The 24,623-nt window shown below is 51.6% G+C and overlaps 3 protein-coding genes across 8 annotated transcripts in view; 2 read left to right on the top strand and 1 right to left on the bottom strand.

Annotated features, from left to right (window-relative positions):
* Positions 1-226: 226 nt before the first annotated feature.
* Mrpl2 (mitochondrial ribosomal protein L2) lies at positions 227-4,037 on the bottom strand. 4 transcript variants are annotated; one of them, XM_036167083.1, is made up of 7 exons: positions 3,816-4,034; positions 2,598-2,763; positions 1,870-2,011; positions 1,643-1,758; positions 1,459-1,569; positions 1,113-1,186; positions 227-476 (listed from the first exon to the last, which is right to left on the bottom strand). In XM_036167083.1, exons 1-7 carry the CDS (start codon positions 3,909-3,911, stop codon positions 264-266), a joined length of 918 nt encoding a protein of 305 aa, XP_036022976.1. In that variant the 5' UTR covers positions 3,912-4,034; the 3' UTR covers positions 227-263. The 4 variants fall into 4 exon arrangements, with proteins under 4 accessions (XP_036022976.1, XP_036022978.1, XP_036022975.1 ...); XM_036167085.1 differs by having other exon boundaries at positions 3,946-4,033; XM_036167082.1 differs by lacking the exon at positions 227-476 and having other exon boundaries at positions 710-1,186; positions 3,816-4,037.
* Positions 4,038-4,156: 119 nt separating this feature from the next.
* Positions 4,157-19,043, top strand: Klc4 (kinesin light chain 4). Of its 3 annotated transcripts, XM_036167922.1 has the most exons (17): positions 4,633-4,690; positions 5,041-5,112; positions 5,744-6,025; positions 7,367-7,597; positions 8,753-8,834; positions 10,671-10,890; positions 11,290-11,377; positions 13,467-13,568; positions 13,695-13,868; positions 14,159-14,258; positions 14,393-14,445; positions 14,624-14,694; positions 14,896-15,004; positions 17,167-17,307; positions 17,569-17,684; positions 17,826-17,889; positions 18,607-19,043. In XM_036167922.1, the coding sequence occupies exons 3-17, from the start codon at positions 5,768-5,770 to the stop codon at positions 18,655-18,657; spliced, it is 1,860 nt and encodes a 619-aa protein (XP_036023815.1). In that variant the 5' UTR covers positions 4,633-4,690; positions 5,041-5,112; positions 5,744-5,767; the 3' UTR covers positions 18,658-19,043. The 3 variants fall into 3 exon arrangements, with proteins under 3 accessions (XP_036023813.1, XP_036023814.1, XP_036023815.1); XM_036167920.1 differs by lacking the exons at positions 4,633-4,690; positions 5,041-5,112 and adding an exon at positions 4,157-4,229; XM_036167921.1 differs by having other exon boundaries at positions 4,394-5,112; positions 17,829-17,889.
* A 1,133-nt stretch (positions 19,044-20,176) lies between these two features.
* The window catches only part of Ptk7 (protein tyrosine kinase 7 (inactive)), a 61,579-nt gene continuing 57,132 nt past the window's right edge, over positions 20,177-24,623 (top strand). The window contains exon 1 of the mRNA XM_036167978.1: positions 20,177-20,386. Within this exon, the coding sequence (XP_036023871.1) occupies positions 20,332-20,386 (55 nt within the window). The 5' untranslated portion in view covers positions 20,177-20,331. The remainder of the gene's footprint in view (positions 20,387-24,623) is intronic.

Here is a 24,623-nt window from a genome sequence, read left to right on the forward strand (position 1 = left end):
TGCCACCTCGACGACACGGCCCTCCAGCACCGCCCCGCCCTTTCCTCTTCCTTTTAGTCCTCCTTCCTGCTGCCGGAAGTGCCTTCCCCAAAGCCAGAACTGGAAAAGACCTTGGAGGTCATTTCTCCCCCGTCCCCATCCTGTCTTTCCCTCTCTCTTCCCTCTATTCTTGTTTGCCCCTCGTTCGGTCTGTACCCCGACCTCCAAAAGTGAAAAGGTAATAACAGATGAAAAAAGGGGCATTTTATTAGAGTCCAGGGGTATCAGCTTTGGGCAGCAACAGAGGGCAGCTTCACGTAACTCTTCATGGGAGGCAGTGGCCGAATCTTCCGGCCCGCCCAGCCTCCCTTGCGCTGCCACAGCCCACTGTTAGGCCTCTTGCCCAGCCAGCGGTTCCGTCCCGCCTTGCCGATGACCCGCTGGTTATGATTAACGTTGGAAACTCGGCCTACAGTTGCAGTGCACGTCTCCAGCACCTGACAAGAGAGGCAGAATGTACTGTGGGGACAAGAGGCAGGCAAGCAGGTGCTGAGAGCACAACTCTGCATGGCTTCCTACCCTCAGTGAGTACGGGGAGAAGACAGAAAACAAAAAACAGAATATAAGTGTGGGCCCAATAGGATGAGCCTGAGCAGTTAAAGAACAAGATTCCATCCTTTTTTTGTTTGTTTCTGTGGTTTTCTTTTGGAGTCAGGGTCTTGGTATGTAGTCCCAGCTGTTCTGGCACTTGCTATGTAGACCAGGCTGGCCTAGAACTCAACAAAATCCTCCTACCTTTGCCTCTTGAGCGATGAGATTATAAACCTGACTTCTCAACCCACATCTGTCTTTTCCTGGTTTCTTGAAAGGGTCTCAGGTAGCCCAGGAGGCTTGATTCTTTTGTCTCAGTCTGGAATGCTGGGATTACAGGCATGTACCACCACGCCCAGCTGAGAAAAGGCATTTAGATTTACTCCAATAAGGTGCCAACCTGACAAGGCATGCTTAGTCAGGTGGCAAAGAGAACAGACACAGCTGGAGGCAGTTCCTGGCATCATAAACACTTGGGAGCTGGTGAGGTACATTCCAAAAATTCCTTCTTTGCCGGCCCCTCCCACTGTGCCCACATATACCTGCATTTGCCTCTTAGAAGGCAGCTGGATAATGGCTGTTCCATTCACCTTCCGAAGCAGTACACCACATGTCCCTAGGAAAGGGAGAAGCAGCTTTGCCATCCTCCACAAATGAGAGGGTGGTTTCCATGGGGATCTAGGCCACATGCTACTCTGTCCCCTTCAGGGGCACACGAAACATAGAAGACCGCACACTATGATTTAGGTTGAAACGGCATACATTCATCCTCTTGTTCCTTGTTTTTCCTGTCCACGGGACAGATGTGGTCCTAAGTGTTCAGAGGATCGTGTATCAAGTACCCTGGGTTTGCCAAATTGTGAGATGTGGGTAGATTCTTCTCCATACCTGCAGCTCGGATATACTGGGCTCCTCTGCCAGGCTCACTTTCCACATTGTTGATGAGGGTCCCCACAGGCAATGCCCCAAGAGGGTGTGCATCCCCTTCCTTAGCAGCCACTGATAAACAGAACCTCATCAGCATCAGATCTTCTTCGACCTCCATCCCATGCATCCGGCAGCCACCTCTCACCTGCCATTCTGCCTATACAGTTGGAGTTCAGGATTGTATCTCCTGCCTTCATGTTCTCTGTGGCAATGATCCAACGTTTCCGGCTGCCCCCAGCAACCAGAGCTATGTCTGCAGACCTGCTCGGAATGATGGACAATAAATGGGCCACCAAGAAGGCCCACGTTCTCTGAGAAGCTACAAGACGACAGTTCAGACCACACCATCACCACCTTATGCCCCAGACTTGCCTACATGGATCATAGCGGACTGTGACAACCTTCTCCTCAAAGGGTTCTGGCTTGGTTTCCTTCTGAGGCCGGAACCGTAGAAAGTCAATCATTCTATAATTTTGCTTGTGGCCTCCACCAATACCATGTACTCGGATGCGGCCTAGAGTCGAGACAGTTCAGGGATATGACTTGGTTAGAATAGCTTTCAGCATTAACAGCCTTGCCTCGACAGACTGGAGTACTCCTCAATATCATACCACAAACAGAAAAGCGACAGGGCTGGGGTGTAGCTCAGGGTAGACAGCTTCGTTTGTAAGCACTGAGGCCTCAGGTTTGATCCACAGCATGTGGGTGTCTGGGGGCCATGACATTCTTGCAAAGGGGACAGGGTACCACATGACTCAATAAAATAAAAATATAATTACTAAAATTATATGAAACAGATAAAGTCATTTCAAATTACTGAATTCAGTAAGTTTTCTGAGAGGATATAAATTATACTCATAATTTCAACTGTTACAAATTTTGGGAAGGTTAAAAACACCATGGCACTTCCTGCGTTGAGTGAGTTAACTGTTTCTGTGAGGTCTATTCTTCAGCTTCAATAATGGTCCACATACTAAGAAGCACCTCAATGAACACGTTCTAATTGTATGTCTAACACCTTACAAGCTGTAGTGTACTACTATAGACATCCAAGATCCTAATGCATTTTCCTCCTTGATCCTGTAGGGTCTTTCTCCCACCTGTATGGTCTCGGCCCCCAGACTTCCTCATCTTCACTGGTTTAACTGTGTACTTGGTACGGCTCTTCCAGGACACGAACTTGGCATTGAGGTCCACAGACATATGCACCAGTCGGCAAGAAGGCAGCGCCAAGTCAGAGGGCAGCTGAAGAACATTGCTAAGTATCTGGGGATAAGAAATATTCTCTTCAGAGAATCAAGGGAGACAGCGAATACACCAAGTGTAGATTGTAGGCCACTTCCTCCCAGAAGCATCTCACACCATTGTCCCCAAACTGACAACCTTCAACTTTCACAAATACCAGTGTAATGTGTTTATCAAGGTGTGTGTATGTGTTGACAATCATTTAAATGGTCATCTCACCTCTGAAATATTTCTCCAGTATGATGTTCTCCCTTTTATCATTTTCCAATCTGTTTCAAGCTCTTGTCAGGAAACCTTTTCTTCCCTAAAGAATTCCCTTCTCCAGAGCTGGTAAATTCCACACACCCATATAGCACCATCAATCAGTACCAATGCCTTTTGCCCTCTGCATTCTTCCCGGAACTTCCACATGTGAGTGGAAACCATTACTTTGCTTTCCCCCTGCTGTAGTCCCAGTGCTTCAGTTTGGAATATCAAATACCCACTTGCTAAATTCTGCCATACTCAGCCCGAGAACTTCAGAGAAACAAGATTGGTAATTTTTCTTTTCTGTGATTCAGCATTGCCCACTACTAGTCTAAATTCTGCATTCTCTAATCTCAGCAACAAGACATCCTTACATTAAAATGGTCAAGAGCACTGGCTTTGGGGTGGAGAGTGTAGTTCAGTGGTCGAAGGAGTGAGTAGCATTTGCAAGGTCCTAGGTTTAATTCCCAGCACCATAACAAAAACAAAAGCAAGCTCTGAACCCAGTCTAGCCCCAAAAGGTGTATGACCTCAGACTGCTGACAAAATGTGCACAATAACTTGGTTGAAAGGAGTTCGTTCATTGCAGTCGTCTATTTTGCCTGGTAGGCACATAAGTGTTAAGACTGCTACCTGTTTAGCAGAGATCTGCTAAAGCACTTACAAGCCAGTATCTGGCCTGACTAATCCAGCCCTCTGAGAGAGCAATACTTATAAAGAGCAGAGGATGGAGGCGAGTTTACCCAAGGTCACGTCAGCGTGACTAGGCTCGCGGGACCACTGACAGCCCAGGAGGAATCAGTCCAGTTCCTAGGTAAGCGGATTACCTGGGCAGCAGGGAGCAGAGTCGGAACCCGGGCGGTAATGGCCGGGGATGTCAGGCTCAGAGAGCGCAGAGCACTAGTGAGCGCGTACAGGGCCATGGGTGTCCGACTTCTCGGGACTGCACGCTTTTACCTTTATTTAGAGCTCGGCGCTCTTGGATGACGTTTCATTCCCGGCACTGTCGCTTTCAGATGACGCAAGAGGCAGCTACCTAAGTGGAGCGTCGCAGGATACATACTTCCTCTCCTCCCTGGAAGAACGAGTTCTCAGCCAATTATCGGCGGCCTCTGAGGTCGCGTGACTGGAAGACAGGCCCCGCCCCCCAGAGCCGTCAAAACAATTGCCTTGAGCGGCAGCCATGATGAATTTAAAGGGGCAGTACCCGTCAAGGCGGCAGCCGGACCAACAGGCTGCAGGTGAGTCTTTGGGAGTGCCCCTGGGGCTGAGGGTTAAGATTGCACCAACTCTTATCCCCACACCCCGGGACAAGTGAATTAACCACTTCCGACCAACCTCACAAAACTCCAGACTGACTCAAAAACTCCGCCCCCCACGATTCTTCCCCGCCCCTCGGCATCCAGACAGACAGACTGTAGGACAGCCTGCCCCGCCCCCTGCCGGACCGCCTGACTCTGTGACCTCGAGCTTGTCCCCTGTCGGGTCTTGGTCAGCGACTCTGCCCTCACTCACCCCTTCCTCCCCTCAGCCCCTGCCTGTCTCACTCTGCTCCACCTGGGGCCTCAGCGCAAGTTAGCATCCGTAGACACTCCTGAATTGCAGCCCCAGGCCAGGGTAGCCAGCCTTTCCCCGGGACCCCACAGCTCATCAGATCTGCTATGCTTTCCTGAGCCATCAGGCGCTGGAGAGGCACCCTAAGGTACCGGTTAGGTGATCATGGCAGACAAAGCTGTGAAAGGAGGCTATTGCATTATTCCAGGTGGGAAGCCTAAGCAGGTCTCCCTGCGCGGCCTTTCACAGGCACACCCCTGCCCGCAGGTCCCAGATTAAATCAGCCTTTCATTCCCTTATTGGGAGGAAGTAACTCCTCAGACCTGGAATGAGGAGACTGAGTTATGGAAGAAAGGTCATTAGTCCTAGTCTCCGAAGAACCTGTAGGCAGAAGGAGGGAGGGTGTTTGTCCTGGGTGGCTCTGAAGTGGTGAGAGAGAAGGGGTGGGGCTGCCGGACTTCTGGACTTTGAGCAGTGCAGATCTTTCTAAATCCTTAGCTGCAGTTCAGAGTTTCTTCCGGGCTCAGGCCTGGGAGCCGCCGGAAGCCAAGGGCTCTGCTCTGTACGCAGGTAAGGAAACTTCAAAGATGAGTTTTGTGGAAGTAGGAAGACAGTCTGAATCCTGGGGGGTGGCAAGTGAGGCCTGAAGGTTAGTTGGAAAGGAGCTAACTAGGTTGGGAGATGGTGGGCTTGGGTCCTTTGCTGATGCAGCCTGAAGACCTTCAGCCTTCCGAAGCCCTGTAATGAGCGCTTGTGTGTGTGTGTGTGTGTGTGTGTGTGTGTGTGTGTGTGTGTGTGACCCGCTTCTCTAACCTTGGGTCCTGCCCCTTTATTGGAGCACTGTTTTCTGCAGGTTCTGCTCTCTTTAACCCTGCTTCTTTTGCATTCTCCCAATTCCCTCAATGATCCCTGGAATGCTTCAGATCCCCAGCTTCTCTGTCCTAACCCATGCTCTCTCTCCAATTGCTAAGTGCTGAATTCCTGGAATTCGAAGCACACCTGTTTGTTCTATAGCTCTTTATTCAAGTTAATATCTCACCTTAGTTTTATGGTTAGTGCTATAGAATCCTTACTCATTCTCTTTCGTCAGCCCAGCCACAGACAGGGTCTGCCAAACCCTTTTCCCTTCATTTGGATCCCTGACACTCTCTAACAGCGTGTCTGTCATCTTTACCAGCTGAACTCTGTGGTTTCTCCCTAGGCCAGGCAAGCCCTCCCAGCCAGGATGTCAGGCCTGGTGTTGGGGCAGCGGGATGAGCCTGCAGGACACCGGCTCAGCCAGGAGGAGATCCTGGGCAGTACCAGGTTGGTGAGCCAAGGGCTGGAGGCCCTACACAGTGAACACCAGGCTGTGCTGCAGAGCTTGTCCCACACCATCGAGTGTCTGCAACAGGGAGGCCATGAGGAAGGGCTGGTGCATGAGAAGGCTCGGCAGCTGCGGCGGTCTATGGAGAACATTGAACTGGGACTCAGTGAGGCCCAGGTAAGAGTCAGGGTGATGCCAAGTGGTCAGAGCCCAGAGAGGGTCAGTCACCTGAGGCAAGGTGGGGTCACTTCGTCCTAGAAACTTGGATTTGTTCATTCATTAAATATTTATTAAGTGCCTACTGTGTGCCAACTCTTTGGAATGCTGCTGACACATCACAGAACACAACAGTACACTTCTTTGCCGTCTTGGAGCTGATATTATAGCTGGGAGAGACAGGGCACAGGTAAATAAGTAAATGATTTACCGTGATAACTGCTAAAGACAGCAAGATAAAAATAAAGGAGAGAAGGAGAAAGAGAGGACGCAGCTTTATATAGAGTGATTACAAAAGACCTCACTCCCAGGGTGACATTTGAGCAAAGATCTGAGGGAGGGAGCAAGCCCAGGAAGAAGCAGGGTCCCAAGCGGGGACGGTGAGTGCGAAGACCTTCCTTTGAGCCTGGCTGGCGAGGTTAGTGGTTAGCAAGGGGCGGGTTGGTGTGACTTTCTGTGTGAGGGGAGACAGAGTAGAAAATTGGGGAGGAGGAGGGATGCCATTGGAGATGGGGCTGGACCATGCGGCGCGGGTAGGCTGTCCTAGGGTCTTTGCTTTCCCGTTGAGAGAGACGGGAGCTATTGAGATGTTCTAAGGAGTGATGGACTCAGTCTGAGATCCTCTGCCTTCTGGACCGAGAGTGGATGAGAGGGTAAGGGCAGAAACTAGAGAGACCAGGGAGAGGCTGTGGTGATCTGGGTGGGAACTGTGGTTTACATCTGATGAATGCAAACAGGGGACGTGGTGAAGGGGGGTTCAGAGTATCCTTTTAAAACTTAACCCATTTATTTTATGCATATAGCTGTTTTGTCTACATGTCTGTTTGTATTCTGCGTGTGTGCCTGGTCCCATGGAGGCCATTGGATCCCCTGGGGCTGGAGTTACAGGTGGTTGTGAGCTACCATGTTGGTGCTGGGAATTGAACCCGGGTCCTCAGGAAGAGCAGCCAGTGCTCTTAATCACTGAGCCAGCTCTCCAGCCCAGTGGTTCTCAACCTGTGGATCGTGATCTGTTTTGGGGTCAGACAACCTTTTCACAGGGGTTATGAAGTAGCAACAAAATAATTTTATGTTGGGGGTCCCCACACCGTGAGGACCTGTGTTAAAGGGTCGCAGTGTCAGGGAGGTTGAGGACCACTGCCCCAGCCCCTCCAAGTGTCTTTTGATGGTGGAGCTGTTGCCACTCACTCCTGCCTGTTGCTTCCTGGATGCCTCTCCCAGACTGGCCACCTCTCAGAAATCCGCCCGTCCCCTGGATGCTCTTATCCAGAAGACTGTAGCTCATGTGATGTCCCCACCTAGGTGATGCTGGCTCTGGCCAGCCACCTGAGCACAGTGGAGTCGGAGAAGCAGAAGCTGCGGGCCCAAGTCCGCCGTCTGTGCCAGGAGAACCAGTGGCTCCGAGATGAGCTGGCAGGCACTCAGCAGCGGCTGCAGCGTAGCGAGCAGGCCGTGGCTCAGCTCGAGGAGGAAAAAAAACACCTGGAGTTCTTGAGGCAGCTGCGCCAGTATGATGAGGATGGGCACAGCATGGTGAGCTGCACAACCAGGGTTTGTCGGGACCACAGGCAGGGCAGCATCCCCATCATCCCACAGGAAACTTCAATGCCTGGCGTGTTCCTCTTTAGAAGACTTTTATTTTCAGCCTTGATAGCTGTCAACTTTAATTGAATGTCTACTCCCCTAGAGAGTGGGGCGGAAGCTCTTGTTCTCCCAGTTAACAGTATGTGGAGCAAGATAAACAGTCAGACAACTCAGACCCAGAATTCTAAGGGCTACGGTTAGGGAAAGCATAGCCCGCTTTATGCAGAGATTCCCTTACAATTTTCTCTCAAACCGTGTGTGGTTGAGCCCCCCACTGAGCAGGTGTCTATGTACCCTGGGCCTTATGAGTGCAGAGGAGGAGATGTATGAAAAGGTACCTGTCTTCTCAGGCTTATAACGCCTGTGGAGAGCTGGTCTCGTACATGAGGACACGATGTGACTGCACAAGCAGCAAGTGTGCAGTCTGCATGTGGCCAGTCCCACAAAGGGGATTCCATAGAGATAGGTCCCTGAGGGCTGGCATGGTCAGGCAGGAGGTGGGGTTCAGGCTTGGGTAGCAGTTAGGGTGGCAAATTCATGTAAATGGGTTAAGAGTTGTGCTGGATTTTGTGGGGAAAGAGGAGCTTTCTGGACTGGAGGAATTCCCAGGGACAGTGAAGAGATAATTTGCTGGGACACAACTGTCGAGCTTGTAAGGAGAGTTTGAAGTCTCCATGTAAGGCTGCCATCCCTGATGGAGAAAAGCACATTTTCTATTATGGAAGCGCATCAGATAGGAAGGGCCAGGCCCTAAGCCCACTCTAAGCAAAGGGAGATGGTGAGCCCAAGGCTGAGCTAGACACTTTGGGTACGTGTCAGTAAGAGAGACGTATAATCAGTGTAAATGCACAGGGATCGGCCAAGGCTATCATCACCACAAGTGAGTGTTAGAAGAGGGAGGCTGAGAAGAAAGGTGCTGGGAAGAGAACTTTGTGGGTGAGGAGCAGAGTCATGAGCTTTTTCCATCTAAGAGGCCCGTGCATGGCTGCGTCAGCCGCTTTTCCAGGGACAGAGGCTGGAACAGTCTCTTTTTGCCCCTTCGATTGATGACTTTGTGGCTTAGAGGAACCATTGGGGTCTGGCATGCTGTCCCTTCTCTTCCAGGAGGAGAAGGAAGGAGATGCCACCAAGGATTCTCTGGATGACCTCTTCCCCAACGAGGAGGAGGAAGATTCCAGCAATGGCTGTGAGTCTACCTTTGAGGCTGTGGCCTGTTGTTGGAGATCTGGAGGGCGGGGGGCGCTGTATCTTATGGGGACATAAAGAAAATTTTAGGATTATGGAGTAGTCCGTGAGAGTAAACCTCTGAGCCAGTTGTCTTGAAACCATTTTGGATGTTGGATTATCTGGGCCATAGTGTCATCGGAGACCTTTTAGGTGGTCTTGGCTGATCAAACCTGATGTATCTTAATCTGGAACAAAGCCATAGCCTCTGGCTTTCTGTGGAAACAACAGCAGAGACTCTTTTTTAAAGTAATATATCCTTATACCCAAATTTTGAGGTCAAGGTACCTTTAAAATTTACATATTTGTTTAACTTAACAGCTTTTATGATCAATTTTTTTTTTTTTTAAGAACACAGTATGCTGGTTGTTTTTTTTTAAAGATTTATTTATTTATTATGTATATAATGTTCTGCCTGCATGTATGCCTGTAGGACAGAAGAGGGCACCATATCTCGTTATCGATGGTTGTGAGCTAACATGTGGTTGCTGGGAATTGAACTCAGGACCTCTGGAAGAACAGCCAGTGCTCTTAACCTCTGAGCCATCTCTCTAGCCCCCAATTTTTTTTTTTTTTTTTTTTGTGATGCTGCTGTGGCTGTTGGCTCCGCCCACCTTAGCTTCCCAACATGGCAGTGTTACAGTTTACCATCAGCTCTGGGTCTGGAGCCATGTGTATCATAAACTATCAGAAGAAGTTTTATCAAAGCAGTGCAAAGCTTAAAAACCTTTTTTTTTTCTTTCTTTTTAACTAGCAAAGGCTAAATCCATCATGTAGCAGAGTAAAGTGTAGCTTATAGATTTCTCATTTCCGCCACACTGTAGGTCAGACGTACATGCCAGGAACCCGCCATAGTAGCTCAAACCGGCAGGCTGCCGCTAACTTGAGAGAGACAACTAGAAAGCTGTTTTTATTTTTGTTTTAGAATCTTTTTTGTCAGGTTTTAGGTGGAAACTCTTTCCCCATGTTGGGTGCCATTTGTTGTTGGAGATCTTCTCTCCAGGTGCCACCAAGCCCCTGGGGTCCCACAATCTACATGTAAAATAATCACTCAGATGCTTACATTACTTATAAACTGTATGGCCGTGGCAGGCTTCTTGTTATCTAGTTCTTTTATCTTAAATTAACCCATTTCTGTTAATCTATACTTTGTCACTTGGTTCGTGGCTTACCAGTACCTTACATCTTCCTTGTCATGGCGGCGGTTGGCTGTGTCTCTCCCCTCAGCCTTCCACCTCCCAGAACTCTCTCTTGTCCCGCCTGTCCTTCCTGCCTGGCCACTGGCCAATCAGAATTTTATTTACACAGAGCCATATCCACAGCAGTGGCCCACTCTGATAGGGTCTCCACATCCACAGATGTTCTCCCCTTCTTTTGGGGACTGGCTGGGTCCCAGGCCAGGTCTAGCTCCTCCCCTCTTCCATGCCCATCAGTAGTTAGTAAGTGTGTCACGCGCTAGGAATACCAAGATGAAAGAGGTAATGGTTCTACCAGAAAGTTCTCAGTCTAGTGGAGAATGAGCCTGGGCTGGAGCTGCATGATTTGGCTCTGCTGGGCACCCCCACACATGCTTTTTGAGTAAACTTCCTGAGAGAATAAATAGGATTGTGATGGGCACAGTGCAAGGGTGTGGGTCAAAGGACAGCGGTGTCCAGTCTCCTTCAAGAGCCTGGTGGGAGCCAGCATAGAGACAAAGGGTGGGCAGCGGAGGGGTGGGATGGGAGTGGGGAGTGGCAGGCAGTGAAGGTAAAGGAGGAGTCCTCTGAGGAAATGCCCTGTTTTTTCTGTGATGAGTTAGTGTCCCGTGGCCAGGGTGCTACAGCAGCCCAGCAGGGCGGATATGAGATCCCAGCAAGGTTGCGGACCCTGCACAACCTGGTCATCCAGTATGCCGCTCAGGGGCGCTATGAGGTGGCTGTGCCACTCTGCAAGCAGGCACTAGAGGACCTAGAGCGCACATCTGGCCGAGGTCACCCTGATGTGGCTACCATGCTCAACATCCTGGCTTTGGTGTATCGGTGAGCACTACTCTCCTCCATTTCTATGACAGCTCACATCCTGCCTCCTCTCCTCTCTGCAGGATACTCCTGCAAGGGTGTGGCCCCCATGCTAGAACCTTCGCTTTCTCCAATCCCAAACCCTTGACCTCAGAGAATACTCATCTCTCCGGCTGTTTGTTTCTCTGGCCTCTCTGGAGACTCTGTGTGTGTGTGTCATTCAGTTTGTGGCTTTCTCTGGGGATGGCAGTGATCTGCAGCCTGGTGTGTCATGAAGGTTTATTCCTGCACCAACAGGCTTCCTGACTTCAGGGGAGTCCCAAATCTCTAAGTGTACCTCAATCCTTTCAAAGGAAGAGAGGGAAGGAGATGGCCTGGGGACAGAGTGCGTACTAACACATCATTTTTGCTGCTTTCTAGGGACCAGAATAAGTACAAGGAGGCTGCCCACCTGCTGAATGATGCCCTCAGCATCCGGGAGAGCACCCTGGGCCGGGACCACCCAGCCGTCAGTATTTCCAGCCCACTTGCTCTGTGGTCTTGGCCTCTTACTTAACCCTCTGTGTGCTGCCCTCAGAGCACTCACTACCGCTGCTTATAAAGGAGGCTTGAGAACCTTCAGGCTTTGTCCAGCGAACTCAGTGCTTCTCAGTGCTCTAAGACCCAGTGACTCCTTCTTTGTTACTTAGAGTTTATATTAGTGTTTAGTAATTGTACAAAATAACAGGTCTAATTATGACAGTTTCTTGCAAAATACTCTTTTTCTTGTATTTTAATTTTATGTGTATGGGTAGTTTGCATGTCTATTTGTGCACCATGTGTGTGCAGTGCCTGTGAGGCCAGAGAAGGCATCAGACCCCACATATGGATGTTCACAGTGAGTGTAGTTCCACTGAGCCTCTGAGTCGTCGCTCCAGCCCTAGTTGGCACACCTCGTGCACGCATACAGCACACTCTGACCACATTTGCTCTTCTTGTTCCTTCTCTTGGCCCTCCCCTAGGCTTCTGTAGGAACCAGGGCTTGAACCCAGGGCCTTGCCGAGGTTAGAGAAGCAGCCTGCCACTGAGTCAATACCCCTAGACCTTTGACTCCCTTTTTATGACAAATGTTTTTCTTGAAATTAACTTTAAAATTAAATATCCTACCTGTACATATGATTCCCCCCAAAAGGTAACAGAACTAAAAAGTAACTCCAATGAATAAAAGAGACAGAACATAATTTTTCATTACATAATACATACAATACAATGTAGAATAAATAGCTGAGTACACCTGTGCTAGAAGAAATAACAAAATAATCTGATGCTGGGTTTATTATATAAGAGTGCTAAGACAAAAAGTGAAAGCCAGCCAGGAGTGGTGACGCACACCTTAATCCCAGCACTCGGGAGGCAGAGGCAGGCGGAGCTCTGTGAGTTCAAGGCCAGCCTGGTCTACAGAACAAGTTCCAGGACAACCAGGGCTACACAGAGAAACCGTGTCTCAAAAAACCAGAAAAAGATTTTTTGAAAAGCGAGAGTTGGAGGCTGGAGAGATGACTCAACAGTTAAGAGAGCGCATTGCTCTCACAATGACCCGGAGTTCAGTTCCCAGCACCCCCGGCAGGTGGCTTACAGCAGTCAGCATATGGCATGTACATTCTCACATATAGACACACATATACTTCATTAAGAGCTTTTTTAAATTTTATTTTTAAGATGTATTTACTATGCCTGCATGCATCCCTGCAGGCCAGAAGAAGGCACCAGATCTCCTTATAGATGGTTGTGAGCAGTCATGTGGTTGCTGGGAATTGAACTCAGGACCTCTGGAAGAGCTGCCAGTGCTCTTAACCTTTAAGCCATCTCTCCATCCCCTCATTAAGAGCTTTTTAAAAGGAGAAAGATCTTGAGTAAGGACAGAATGCCAAGCGTTTGATGGGTTGTCATAGTTGAGAAATGAGCAATAATGTCTTTGGAAATGAGGCTTTGTGAGAGCAGGTTCCTGTGATGTCACATTAGCTAGGCAGGGATGCAGCATCTCAGCAGCACTGGGATCTTGACCTCCTTCTGCCCCATGCTCACCAGTCCAGCAGGGCATTCCTGAGTCACCAGAGTCATACAACACGCACACACAGACACACACACAGACACACAGACACACACACACACACACACACACATGCACACACACACACACACACACACACACTCACTGTATCCACAGCTTTTCCACCTCCCTTTGCGAATAGCACTGTACTGCAGCCAGAAATCACCTCTGGAATGTTTTGAAATCCCTCTAGAGGGCGACACCCTCACCCTCATAGAGCTTCAGGCATTCTGTTTGTAGTTTCCCTTCCCAGCCTCCGGCTCTGTGGTAGACTGTGTCCTTTTTAAAGGAGAGAGAGAGACAGAGAGAGAGAGAGAGATCCAGAGGTCAGAGGAAGCCAGCTCACTGGAGTTGGTCCCTTCGTTCCCCATGAGTTTAGGTCTGCAGGCTTAGCAGCAAGCACTTTCCTGCCTAGAGTCTGTCTCTTGTTGCCTTGGATTCTGCTGCATGCAGAACTGGGGATTGACTTGCAGCACTGGTGTGTGATGGGGTTGGCCTTCCTTTGCAGGTAGCTGCCACGCTCAACAATCTGGCTGTGCTGTATGGCAAAAGGGGCAAATACAAGGAGGCAGAGCCATTGTGCCAGCGGGCACTGGAGATCCGAGAAAAGGTGCCCGCACTCTTCCTCATCCTCGCCAGCCCTTCACCCTGGCCTCTGACCATCTTCTTCCTTTTTTCCTTCTGCTCCTCATGCACGCACACAATTGTAATCATTTGTTCCTTTGCTCTTTCTCAGGTCCTGGGCACCGACCACCCGGATGTGGCAAAGCAGCTGAACAACTTGGCCCTCCTGTGTCAAAACCAGGGCAAGTACGAGGCGGTGGAACGCTATTACCAGCGGGCACTAGCCATCTATGAGAGCCAGCTAGGGCCAGACAACCCTAACGTCGCCCGGACCAAGAACAACCTGGTAAGGAAGGAAGAGCCAGGTGGGGGAAGCGGGAGGGAAAGCATTCAGAAAGCATAAGAATGGGGCACATTCCTTTGCCAACTCTGTGCCCCTCTAGGGCTGCCTTCGAGGACACAGTCTGCTTCACTGTCCTGCCAGAGGCTCCTGATCCTCCTGGGAGTTGGGTGGGAGTAGCTAACCTTCAGCTGTACCAGGATGAATGAGGAGGGTCTCAGGGACAGACACCAAGAAGTCTGGCTGAGACCTGTTCCCATCCGCTTCTTGCTCCTGTGTTTCTCTTCTGTCTCTAGGCTTCCTGTTACCTAAAGCAGGGCAAGTACTCGGAGGCTGAGGCTCTGTACAAAGAGATCCTGACCCGTGCCCATGTGCAGGAGTTTGGATCTGTGGATGGTGAGTGGTAAGGTCTGGGAAGGGGGCTAGATCGTGGCCCACATGTGGTTGGTTGGGACAGCCTGTGGGTTCTGGCTCCCCACATAGTGTCCAGATCTGTTCTCTTGCCCCCTCACTCAATGTATCCTCCTCAGATGACCACAAGCCTATCTGGATGCATGCTGAGGAGCGGGAGGAAATGAGCAAGGTGAGTAGGGGATTCAGCCTGGGAGCTGGAGGCTACCAGCATCTCTGGCTTGATCCTCGTGTTAGTTTAGCTGCTGACTTCTCGCCCCAGCCCTCAGTGTACAGTACCGTTTCCACCCAGGTCTGCACCTTAGCTCTGCGCCCACCTCTTCCCAGCATCTTTGTGCTTCCGTCCCCAGAGCCGGCGCCGTGAGAGCGGCACACCCTATGCAGAGTACGGAGGATGGTACAAGGCCTGCAAAGTGAGCAGGTGAACTGCCCAGGGTCAGCGGGAGGAGTCAGTGGTGGTCTGGGTGCTCCTCTGTTTCTTGGCCTTCCCTCTGCCCCTTCCTATACCTCTCTGTCCCCTGTCTTTGTGATGCTCAGGGTTTATGCAGGGCCCGTGCATGCTCGGCAGGCACTCTGCTGCGGGGCCATCGTCTCCATTTCTGAATCCTTCTCTTATCTGCAGCCCCACAGTGAACACTACCCTGAGAAACCTCGGGGCTCTGTACAGGCGCCAGGGAAAGCTGGAGGCAGCTGAGACCTTGGAGGAATGTGCCCTGCGTCCCCGGAAGCAGGTCAGAAGCCCCACCGCACAGGCAATGGTGCCTGTCTGTAGTCTCAGCACCTGGGAGGTTGAAGCAGAACGGAGCTCCAGGCTGGCCATGGTCCCTTAGGAAGATCCTGTATCCGGGATGGATATCAGCAATTGTGAGCACTTGCTGATGGTACACAGGACCCAGGTTCAGTCCCCAGCACCCACATCAAGCAGCTCACAATTGCCTGTAACTCAAGTTCCAGAGGATCCAATGCCATCTTATGGCCTCTATGGGTACCAGCATGCATGTGATGCACGCACATCACACAGGCAGATACATATACACATAAAATACAATGAATAAATTCCCCCCAGAGGGTTTCTCTGTGTAGCCCTGGCTATCCTGGAACTGTAGACCAGGTTGGCCTTGAACTCAAAGATTCGTTTGCCTGCCTCTGTTTTCCAAGTGTTGGGGTTAAAGGTATGTACCACCACACCCAGCCAATAAATAAATCTTTAAGGGGTTGGGGATTTAGCTCAGTGGTAGAGCGCTTGCCTAGCAAGCGCAAGGCCCTGGGTTTGGTCCTCAGCTCTGGAAAGTTAAAAAAAAATCCTTAAAAAGAGAGAGACAGAGACAGAGAGACAGAGACCCTGTCTCAAACCAAAATAAAAGTCCAAGAAGGAAGGGCCTGGGAACAAGGGACTGCTGGGGCTTTTGTGCACGTGCTGAGAGGGAGAGGCAGTCTTGTAGCTGTGGTCTTTTAAGACGTCCTTACTCCATACTTGCCCTTTGTGTCATGATACAGAGTCAAGATCCCTTTCACAGCTGGTGTAGTGGCTTGTGCTTGTAATTCCAGTATTCAGGAGACTGAGGCAGAATTATTACTGTGAGTTTGAAGCTAACCTGGGCTACATGATGAATTATAGGCTAGCTTCAGCTATAGCATGCCTTTAATCCCAGCACTCGGGAAGCAGAGGCAGGCGGATCTCTGTGAGTTCGAGGCCAGCCTGGGCTACCAAGTGAGTTCCAGGACAGCCAGGGCTGCTACACAGAGAAACCCTGTCTTGAAAAAACAAACAGAAAAACCCAGGACTGGTAAGTTGGCCCAGTGGGTAAAAGTGCTTGCCGCACAATCCTGATGAGCTGAGTTCTGTCTCTGGAACCCATGTACACGTGGAAGGAGAGAAGTCACTCCAGAGTGTCCTCTCCCTCATGCTCTATCACACACAATAATAATGAAGTTGACCAGGGGGACCTAAGCTGGGGAGGCAGAGACAAGAGGCTCCCTGGGGTTTGCTGGCCAGCCAGTCCAGCCAATTGGCAAGCTCTAAGTACAGTGAGACTTTGTCTCAGAGGGAATGGTGTGAGGAACAGTCAGGGCAATCACTGCTCCTACAACAGTGTGTTCAAATATGCACAAATGATAGAAAAGAAAACAGCACAAATGGATCCGCTCCAAGGGGCAAAGCTGTAGAAATGCAGCTCTTCCCCTTGACTGGGGTGGTGGGGATGAAGCAGGTGAGGTTGAGGAGAGACCCAAGTCAGAAGTCCTCCAGTTACAGATCTCAGCTGACTTTGTAAGTTGCCCATTCACTCTGGGAAATAGCTACACATTGGTCTGTGTAAGGATGCACTACTACCACACAAAGCAAATACTGCCCAGTATTTGTGAAAAGGGCATCATAAGGAGGGGGAAATGCTGTCCTTGCAGTAGCTGATAGAAAAAGATTGGGGACTGGAGAGATGGCTCAGAGGTTAAGAGCACTGATTGCTCTTCCAGAGGTCCCGAGTTCAATTCCCAGCAACCACATGGTGGCTCACAGCCATCTGTAATGATCTGGCGCCCTCTTCTGTATACATAATATATAAATAAATCTTTAAAAAAAAGGGGTGGGGGAGACTGGAAGCCCCATCCTGAGTTTTAAGGATTATGAAGTCTTAGCACCTTCCTTCTACTTTTTTGTCTTTTAAAGTTTTTATTATTTTATGTGTGGGGGTATTTTGCCTGCATGTGCGTCTGCACACTGCATTCACGCAGTGCTCAGAGAGGCCAGAAGAGGGCCCTGGATCCCTGGCTGTGCAGTTACCGGCATGGTGAGCTGCCCTGTGGGTGCTGGGAACGGAATCTGTGTCCTCTGGAAGAGCAGCTGGTGCTTTTCCGGCTCGGCCATCTTCCTAGCATCTCCTCCTCTTCCTTCCAGGGTACTGACCCCATCAGTCAAACCAAGGTGGCGGAGCTGCTCGGGGAAGGTGACGGGAGAAGGACCACTCAGGAGGGCCCTGGGGACACTGTGAAATTCGAGGGGGGTGAAGACGCGTCAGTGGCTGTGGAGTGGTCAGGGGTAAGTCTGCTCAGTGCCGCTGCCCTGTCCCTTCTTGTGGGCGCCGAGAAGCTCTGAGGCTGTCTTTCTCCAACTTTGTACAGGGTATTAGTCCTGCTGTCCCCACCGGTTAGGTCTGTCCCTGGAGTCTGCTTTGGACGGGGCTCTTGTTCTCAGCCACTGGGCCTCAGGGACAGGGGGCATGTGCAGAGTAAATGGCAGGGGTAGACTGGGAAGCCAGGCCACACAGCTTTGTCCCCACTGCCCCTCTCTTCCTGATAGGATGGCAGTGGCACCCTGCAGAGGAGTGGCTCTCTGGGCAAGATCCGGGATGTGTTTCGCAGAAGCAGTGAACTCCTGGTGAGGAAGCTCCAAGGGACTGAGCCTCGGCCTTCCAGGTACGTGACACGGTTGAGGTGTGACAAAGCAGGCCGGCAAGCCCTTGCCTGCAGCTTCTCTTGGTGCTGAAGAAATGGCCTAGAAGTGTCCTACACGGAGGGACAATGGGCTGGCCTCAGGGCTCTCTTTCTCCCTTGTAGCAGCAACATGAAGCGAGCAGCCTCACTGAACTACCTGAATCAACCCAGTGCAGCCCCACTCCAGGTGAGAAAGGAAGGATTCCCAGAGGGCGGCTCCAGGGGCAGTAGGGAGGGTGGAAGGGTCCCCATGATGAAGGTGGCCTGGGAGCCTGGAGCCCTTCGGGAGTCCAGCTGATGGCGTGGTATTGGAGGTGCTAGGCATCAAGGGACAGTTTCAGATGCTGGGCACTGGTGGCGCACGCCTTTAATCCCAGCACTCGGGAGGGCAGATCTCTGTGAGTTCGAGGCCAGCCTGGTGTACAGAGGGAGTTCCAGGTTGGCCAGGGCTACACAGAGAAACCCTGTCTCAAAAAAATCAAAGAAAAACCAGAGAGAAAGAGAGATTGAGCAAGTGAGTGAGTCTTAGGCCAGACAGTAAGTAGCAAGTTCATCAGGAGAGTACCAGCCACTGATGCCCTCCAAACTGGTACTTTGGAATTAGGAATAATTCCAGAATGATGTAGAGTTGCAGGTACCTTGAGGTCTTAGTAAGGAATTAAAAATCTCTCTTTGAGAAAACAGCAATGCTAGTAAGGTGCGGTGCCCGTCCTCTTGTGTTGGCTCATAACCAGTACAAGCCAGTGTTCCTGGGTCTGCCTGGTGGCTCCTCCAGCAGACTGGCTAAGCTAACCCTAGAGTTTTGGTGGAGGTTGGGGGCTGCATCCTAGGTCCGGAGAGGCTGTGGGACAGGCAGACTGGGAGCTCCGAGTGCTCATGGTGTGGCTGGTGCGATCTGTTTCAGGTTTCCCGGGGCTTCAGTGCCAGCACTATGGACCTCTCTTCAAGCAGCTGACATTCAGATACCAGCTCCCACACCCCCACTCCATCTGCTGGGTCCCCAGCATTCCTCCTTGCTCCTGTCCTTCCCACCCCAAATGGGAAGATGAAGGAGGGCAGTTTAAAGGGAAGAGTACAGCCTCTAGGGTCTAGGCTCCTTCCTCACGAACGCCCGCCCCTTTGGAAGGGCCCTCAGGATAGCCTCTCTACTTTGGAGTCCTCTGGAGTAGCTCACTGAGACCCCCAAGGTGGCTGAAAGCAGGTTGCATCTCCGGGATGTGCCTGCTGCTGGTTTTTCTGTCAGAGGGTTTGGGGCTAGCCTCTTTCATCCCTGCCCTCTGCCTCACTTCAGGTCCATGTATTTCACGATGAGTCTTTAATAAAAGAATCAGGTAACCTTTTGCTGCTTGAGTCTTGATTGAAGTATGGGGTGTGTTAGGCTCTTGATGGACGGTGAGGGTGGTGGTAGATGGGGCAGCAGGACTGTTGGATCCTTGGCTTTTCCCGTTTCCTCCCTGCGTGCGTGTGCCCTCTTTAGCAGGGCCTGGAGGAAGGCATCTGGGGGATGGGGAAGGAGGCCTACAAGGAGAAGGTGCTGTGGACTGGGTTGTCAGGGACATGTGGTGGCCATGTGGCAGGACCCTGGAGTCCTGGCGCCACTTCTCCTGCCTGTGAGGCCCTCTGTGGCTTCCTTCCCTCCTCCCAGCTGCTTGGGGGAAGGGAGGTCTAAGCGGGCCTGGGGGGCCCTCCAGAGCTAGAAGGGGGACAAGGCACTACCCATCCCCTCTTGCATATCCTGGAGGCCTGTCAGCAGCTGGGGCCCATCCTTGAGAGCTTGACTTCTCCTGACCCGCCTCCCACACCCCTTGCTGCTTTCACAACAAAGAAAGAATGTGGGGGTGGTGGCGCTGGGGGTGGAGGGTGCGTGGAACAAGGGCTGTGCTGGGCCTCCCCACAGCTGGAGATTTGGCCATGCCCTGACACAGCCCAGACTGCCTGGAGATGGACTTGGGATGAGTGTCTGTTTAATAGCTTTTGCTGCTTTCAGAGCCCAGTGTTTTCTACCTTGGGTACAGATTCGTCCAGTGCCAAAGCTGACTGCAGTCACGCCCCTCCCCCTCCCTAGCTACATCTGTTCGGCAGGGCACCACGGCTATGCCCTCTGTTGTCTTATTTGTGCACGCCTGCGACACCTTGCTGGTCCGTCTCCGGACACTTTGGGTAGCTTATCTCCACCAACTTGGAGAACACTGGGCAAACTATCGGTCCAGATCTCTAGGTAGGTCCAGAGTGCCCATCGTTCCTAAGGGGCCACAGAATCCCGAGAGCCCCTTTGGTTCTTCTGCGTCCCGGAGGACAAACCAGGCGGCGGGCACAACATCCCCTGGGACCGCCACTGTCCCCCATCCTTCTTCAGATCCTTCCCTCCACGGCCAGCTCCTCCCCTCGACGGCGAGGAGGGGGGCGTCAGGGGGCGGGGCGCCGTGCGGGCGGAGAGGAGGGGGCGTCGGGGGCGTGGTTTGGCGGCGGCGGCGGCGCGCGAGGGCTTGGAGGTACGGGGCGCGCGCGGCTCCAGCTCCGGACGCGTCGGGCTCGGGCTGCGGCTGCTGCAGCGGCCCCCCGCGCTCCGGTCCGCGCGCCCGCTCGTCCGTGCGCCGTGAGCCTCGCTGCTCCCCTGCAGCCGGCCACGATGGGAGCCCGCCCGCTGCCTCTGCTCAGCGCTCTGCTGTTGCCGCTCCTGGCCGGTGAGTCCCCCGAGAACCGGGGGTACCGAGCTAGGCTTATGAGAAGCGCGGTAGTCCCCGGGGCGGGAAGGACCCTGGAGAGGTGGGCTAGGCGATTGGGGCGGTGGAGAGGCTCGCTCGGAGTTCGGGGACCCGGGGTTGGCGACGCCCCCGCGCGCGCGGTGCACTGGGGCGCGAGTTCTCCCCGCCCGCCCGCCCGCCCGACCCGAGAGTTTGCTCGAGCGTTGCCCGGAGTCGCCGGCTCCCGAGCCCTGCTGGGGAGCTCCTTTTTGGGGAACAGTGCCTTCCCATCCCGTGAGAGGGTGCCGACACCCTGGGAGTGTCCGGGGCCTTGGAGCCCAGGTGAGGGAGACCGGCCTGGGTCCTGATCCCGACCGACCTGACCTAGGGCGCGCCTGGCGCGGAGCTTTGTTACCTATGCCGGCCCGAGGCGCCCGGCTCCCTCCCTGAAAGTTCCGGGGCAAAGCTGGAACCCCAGCTGGCCCTGCCGGTGAGGGCAGGTTAGACTGAGGGGTGCCTCGTCTCCTCCTCCAACTAGGCCCGAGCCTTGAGCCCACTCGGTGCCAGGGTCGTATCCCGGGAGCGGAGGGTCCCAGACTGTAGTGGTGACTAATGTGTGAAGGCCGCTGCCAAAATCGGGCATGGCCCGCTTGCCAAGGTGCGGACGGGCTTTGCTCTGCTGTTTCCTGGATTTTCATCCTGTCCGTGCTTTGGGAGGAAAGAAATATGTGTCGTCCTAAGGGCAGGGGAAAAAAAAAAAAGCTCAATTCTGGCTTTTCGTGGAGGGCCTCTGTACTTTGATGAGGGTGTGGCCCACATCTCCAGGGCAAACAAGGGGCACCCCCGTGGGCAGATTTTATTTCCTGGCTGATCACACCTGAAAGTCAGTCACCACTAAAGGTGTTGGAAGTGATTTAACCGGAAATCGCCAAGCTACTCAAATATCCATTCTGCTTGTCCCAATCAGCAAGGACCAAAGGACGACTCCTCCACCTCCGAGACAAAATTGTCTATGATGTCCGCAAAACAGCCCTCTTTGGGGAGACATTCTGCCCAGGGGACAGCCTTAGGTGATTCCTTAACCATTCCTTTAAAGAGTACCAGCCGGGAGGGCAGGGGCAGGGAATTGTCTGCTGTCCTCTTCCTGACCAGCTGTTGAGGATTTAGGGGCCAGAGAATGAAAGTCTCTCCCACCCCACTTATTAAAAAAAAAAAAAAAAAAAGAGGTAAGCAGAGTCCAGAAAGAACTCGTCCTGTGAATTCCTAGCTGGTGTTTCTGGAGTTACCCCGTGTTCCTTATGTATGTGGTAGTTATTGCTCATGGCAAAGTCCCACATCTGCTCCCGGAGGAAGTATGGAAGTTGTTTTTTTTTTTTTTTTTTTTATAACACAGCTAGCATGAGGGCCCAGCCATATGGGTAAGCAGCCCCAGCTCACAGGCCTCCTGGGCCGCCTGGTGGGTTTTGGTGGATGTGGCTGTCTTTGCTGCTGTGGTTTATCTTTCTGAAGTCAAGGGAGACTCTGGTGGAGATGGGGCCCTTGCCGCACTAATTGTCAGTTCCTTCTGTGAGCACACTGATGTTGGAGATGTGAGCTTCAGTGATGGGTGCCCTGGGTGTGTGAGAGGGAGTTGGGGGTATCTTGTGCTCTGCAAAGAAACATTTTAATGAGGGCCTTAAATCAGTTCTACCAGAAATGTGCCTTGGTGTGGAACCTGCCCATGTGCTGTAAACAGTTTCAATGAGGTGCCTGCTGTTCTGGTGAAATCCAGGGATTCTACCCACCCCAGATGTGTGTCTTCAGGGAGCAAGGATTTTTTTTAATAGATCACAGTACATTTTTCCATCTTGTTTAACTGTGTCATTAACTGAAGTTGTAGGGAGACCTCAGAGTCCCTCAGGCTGGTGCTGGGGACCTAGCCTGGTCAGATTTGTGGATTAAACCATTTTGAAGTTTGGGTAATTATGCTGTAAATGTCTGAGTTACTTTCCAAACCTTGAGATCCCTGGTGTGATAAATATGGTGGATGAAGAGAAGGCTTAAGGTTTGGAATCTAGAATTCCCCCACCCCCCATTTTTTGAGTCAGGGTCTTATTATATGCTCTCAGGCTGACCCTCGACTCACTGTGCATCCCTCCCTGGCCTAGATCTCATGATTCTCCTGCCTCAGCCTCCTGAATGACAAGACTAGAGGATAGTAGGACCCCACCTGGCCAAAACTGGGGTTCTTTTCTGTGTTGATTGTGTTGATGTTAACTTATTTCATTTATTTGTGTGTGTGTGTGTGTGTGTGTGTGTGTGTGTACAGATGCACACACGTGTCACAGTGCACTTGTGGAGCTCAGAAGACCACCAGCTGCGGTCTGTTCTCTTCTTGCGCTGTGGGTCCCAGGGACGTGGAGGCACCTTCAAACCATCTCTTTGGTCAGTGATTTCTACCTGCTCCTCTTTCCTGTCCTGGTCCTTGGGTCAGGCTTTTGCATTTCCGTGGAAACTGAATCCTCACTTTCTGCCGTACCGAGGACTGGATTCCCCAGCACTCTGCAGCCTGTAAGTCAGACCTGGTCCTTGCTTCTGTCAGTGGTGGCTTTAGCAGCGGGAGGGCAAGGGTAATCCAGAGCAGCAGTGACTGGTGACAGCACCCAGGCTGTGCTCCTGTGATCTAGGCAGATTTCTTTTTCTCTTCACTTTCTTTTTGGTTCCAAGACACGGTTTCTCTGTGTAGCTCTGACTGTCCTGGAACTTGCTCTTTCTTTTTTTTTTAGTTAAATTTTTTAAAATCTATTTTACATACTGACTACAGTTTTCTTTCTCCACCCCTGCCCAGAACTAGCTCTGTAGACCAGGCTGGCCTTGAATTCAGATATCCACCTGCCTCTGCCTCCTGCGTGCTAGGATCAAAGGTGTGCACCACCACTGGCCCAATACACCTTTCTAGCTTTATAATCATCTTCAACAATAAGCGTGTCTCACCTGCTGGAAGCCTCCATGTTAGCCAGCTGGCCTGTTTCCATCTCCTAAAACATACTTCTGTTTCTCCAGTCCAGTCCATTCACTCTCGTGTGTGTGGCTTACCTCTGCTCAACTGACGAGAACAACCAACCTGTAGAATCAATCTCTCTCTCCCCAGAGTCTCATGGAGCCTCTACTGACCTTGACCTTGCTGTGTAGCCAAGGATGCCTTTGAACTTCTGATCTCCTGCCTGTTGAATTACAGGTGTGCCATCATGCCCAGTTTTATGCGGTACTGGGATTCAAATCAAGGGGTCTCAGCATACTAGGCAAACAGTCTAACTGGGGCTACCATGAACTCTCATCCTTAAAGTAGTGTCTATATTTCTGTCCTGCTTGGGTTTCCCCTGTGGAGTTCCTTCAGCACAAAGTCTCATTTATAGTGGATCCTCATCCTGGTCCATTAGAAAAGGGGAGGGAAGGAGAGAGTGGAATGGCCAAGTTAGGCACTGGGGGGTGTCTGTGTCCAGTCGAGCCTCTCTGGGGTTACATTGCTCGTTATCCCTCTGGTGACCTGCTCCGTCATGGCGGAATCAAGGGGACAGACCCTCTCTCCCTGTTCCCTGGCTGGCTTTTCTGATTTTTGATGTGGTGCTGTGTCTGGGCATGGACAGCCGCCTCTGTGTGCAGAGCTGTCTTGCCCCAAGAGGCTATGGATAAAGAAACTAATGCAGTGAATGTGTGTGGCCTAGACTGTAACTCTGCTACTCCAAAGAAAGCCCCGAGCCAGGTGACATCAGCCTCCCTGAGAGAATAGGTCAGAATCAGAAACTGGTTTCTTTGGTAGCCTAGGTTGAGGCTCGTGGTTCTCTTGCGGGAACCTCTCGGGTGCCAGGTACAAGCGTGGGGGCCATGCTCAGCTTCCTGCATTTTCACAAGCTCTCCACAAGTCTTGTGCAAACATTCCTCCCATGTAATAGATTTTAAAACACACACTAAGTAATTTTGTTTCTCGGAATCCTTCTGGCCATGGTTCATGCATTTATTATTGTAGTATTTATTTATTTATTGTCTTTGTGGATGAATTTGTGGAGGCCAGAGGGCAATTTTCAGGAGTTGGTTTTCTCCCTCCACCGTGTGGCCCCCAGGGGTTGGAACGCAGGTCATCTGGATTGGTGGCAAGTGCCTTTACCTCTGAGACATCATCTCTCCTGCTCCTGATGTGGAAATTTAAAAGTTACTGAACTTGGGTTTAATTTGAATTTGATTTTGTTAAGAAACTTGC

Source organism: Onychomys torridus, chromosome 18 (genome assembly GCF_903995425.1).
Source record: "Onychomys torridus chromosome 18, mOncTor1.1, whole genome shotgun sequence".
In the NCBI taxonomy this organism is placed as follows: Eukaryota; Metazoa; Chordata; class Mammalia; order Rodentia; family Cricetidae; genus Onychomys; species Onychomys torridus.

Bases quoted from the DNA above. Each gene is read 5' to 3' on its own strand.
- Mrpl2 (XM_036167082.1), bottom strand. From the start codon at position 3,911: ATGGCCCTGTACGCGCTCACTAGTGCTCTGCGCTCTCTGAGCCTGACA. The intron at 2,012-2,597 runs GTGGGAGAAAGA...TCTCGACTCTAG, and splicing joins TGGGGGCCGAGACCATACAG to GCCGCATCCGAGTACATGGT. The intron at 1,187-1,458 runs GTATGGAGAAGA...TCCCTTTCCTAG, and splicing joins CCAGTATATCCGAGCTGCAG to GGACATGTGGTGTACTGCTT.
- Klc4 (XM_036167920.1), top strand. From the start codon at position 5,768: ATGTCAGGCCTGGTGTTGGGGCAGCGGGATGAGCCTGCAGGACACCGG. The intron at 8,835-10,670 runs GTGAGTCTACCT...GTGATGAGTTAG, and splicing joins GGAAGATTCCAGCAATGGCT to TGTCCCGTGGCCAGGGTGCT. The intron at 14,695-14,895 runs GTGAACTGCCCA...TCTTATCTGCAG, and splicing joins AAGGCCTGCAAAGTGAGCAG to CCCCACAGTGAACACTACCC.